General features: G+C 38.2%; 1 protein-coding gene across 1 annotated transcript in view; it reads left to right on the top strand.

The window, feature by feature from the left end:
- Positions 1–777: 777 nt before the first annotated feature.
- Positions 778–1,667, top strand: part of ube2b (ubiquitin-conjugating enzyme E2B (RAD6 homolog)) — an 11,833-nt gene continuing 10,943 nt past the window's right edge. Inside the window, exon 1 of the mRNA XM_008401936.2 lies at positions 778–1,110. Coding sequence (XP_008400158.1) covers positions 1,067–1,110 — 44 coding nt within the window. The 5' untranslated portion in view covers positions 778–1,066. The remainder of the gene's footprint in view (positions 1,111–1,667) is intronic.

Here is a 1,667-nt window from a genome sequence, read left to right on the forward strand (position 1 = left end):
GTTGAGGCTCGGGCATCTGGTCAGGACGCCTCCTGGACGCCTCCCTGGTGAGGAGTTCAGGTCCCACAGGGAGGAGGGGAGACCCAGGACACCTGGAGGGACGATGTCTCTCTATGGCCTGGGAACGCCTTGGGGTTCCTGGAGGAGCTGGAAGAAGTGGCTGGGGAGGGAAGTCTGGGCCTCCTGAGGCTGCTGACCCCGTGACCCGACCCCGGATAAGATAGATAGATGGATGGATGGATGGATGGATGGATGGATGAACGGACGGACGGATCGAAAACCAGTAATTAGATATTTAGAAATTACCTCTTCAGAAGGACAAAGGAATAAGTAAAAAATGTAGTAAATAAAAATAATTCACATAAATAATGTTATTTCAAAATAAAATAAAACCAAATAAATATTTTAAATATGAAATTTTAACAAAAAGTGCAGGTGAATTTTGGATTAAAACAAGTTTGAAGTCGCAGTGCGTAGAGTATCCAGAAATTTTACACAAATAAGAGTAGCGATACTTCATAATAAAATTATTCAAGTAAAAGTAAAAAGTACAGCGTAGTAAAAAATATTTATTTCTTCAAGACACTACTGATGTAAATGAAACTAGTTACTACCCAACTCTGGCTGTAAGCCACTATTATTACTGAGATACATCACTCGAAAATAAATAAACTTTTTTAAAAATAATATTCCAATTGAAGCACCTGCACATTCTTAGTAGTTGTGAAATAAATAATTATTACTTTCATATGCTCGCAGTTTAATCTTTTGATATATTTCATCAGAATAACTGATCAACCGATTTTTTAAATAATTTTATTTATTTGTTAGAAGGGAGGAGTTTTGGCAGCATTTTTTAACAGACACATTGTGACATATAAGGGTTGCGCCTCTGTTGGCCTCAGCACTGCAACCAACCGACGTCAACCATAAATAGCGAGCTAGCCAGTTGTTGTTTTGGGGGAATAAGAAAAGAGCTGCAAGCGGAAGAAACACCGGATTTGGGCTTTTTCCTCTTCGCTCATTTAGTTTTTTTCAAATTGTTTTTGTATACACAACTGAAATAATGTCTACGCCCGCAAGGAGACGGCTAATGAGGGATTTTAAAAGGTAAAGTAGCCGTTTGTTTCTTCTGATTTAGCCGACGGAGCTACGTGGCTAGCACGGTTAGCTTAGCGTTAGCTCCGGTTGACGACAATACTGTCCAATTTTTACTACCTGAAACGACTTGCACCGAATACCTCCCAGGTCTTTTTATGATAGCTGCTGGTTTTTTTTTATTTTATTTTATTTTTTTTAGGAAATACCAGAGTGTAACGTCTTAAATGTTAACTGTTGATGACAAACGGCTCATTTTTGCTGAATTACGCCAGTGTTTTTCAGTGTTTTTCATCAGCTTTTTAAGGCGTTTAGGGTTCAGATTTTCTCCCGCAGGGAAACAAAATCAGTTTGGATCAAAAATCTTTCACAGCTGTTTGATCTGTTGATAAATATCAGCTAAAATGAACACAAATCGGTTTGTTTAGCACTGAGGGGGTTTAAAATGATCCCAATTAAAAGGCAAAAATATTCAAACATTTCTCTAAATTTGGTTTCGGTTTTTTTTTCTGACACGGAGATTTCGGGGATTTTGAGTCGAAGGAAACTGCCGTGTTTACAACATATAT

The sequence above is a fragment of the Poecilia reticulata genome, unplaced genomic scaffold (assembly GCF_000633615.1).
Source record: "Poecilia reticulata strain Guanapo unplaced genomic scaffold, Guppy_female_1.0+MT scaffold_155, whole genome shotgun sequence".
NCBI classification, from domain to species: Eukaryota; Metazoa; Chordata; class Actinopteri; order Cyprinodontiformes; family Poeciliidae; genus Poecilia; species Poecilia reticulata.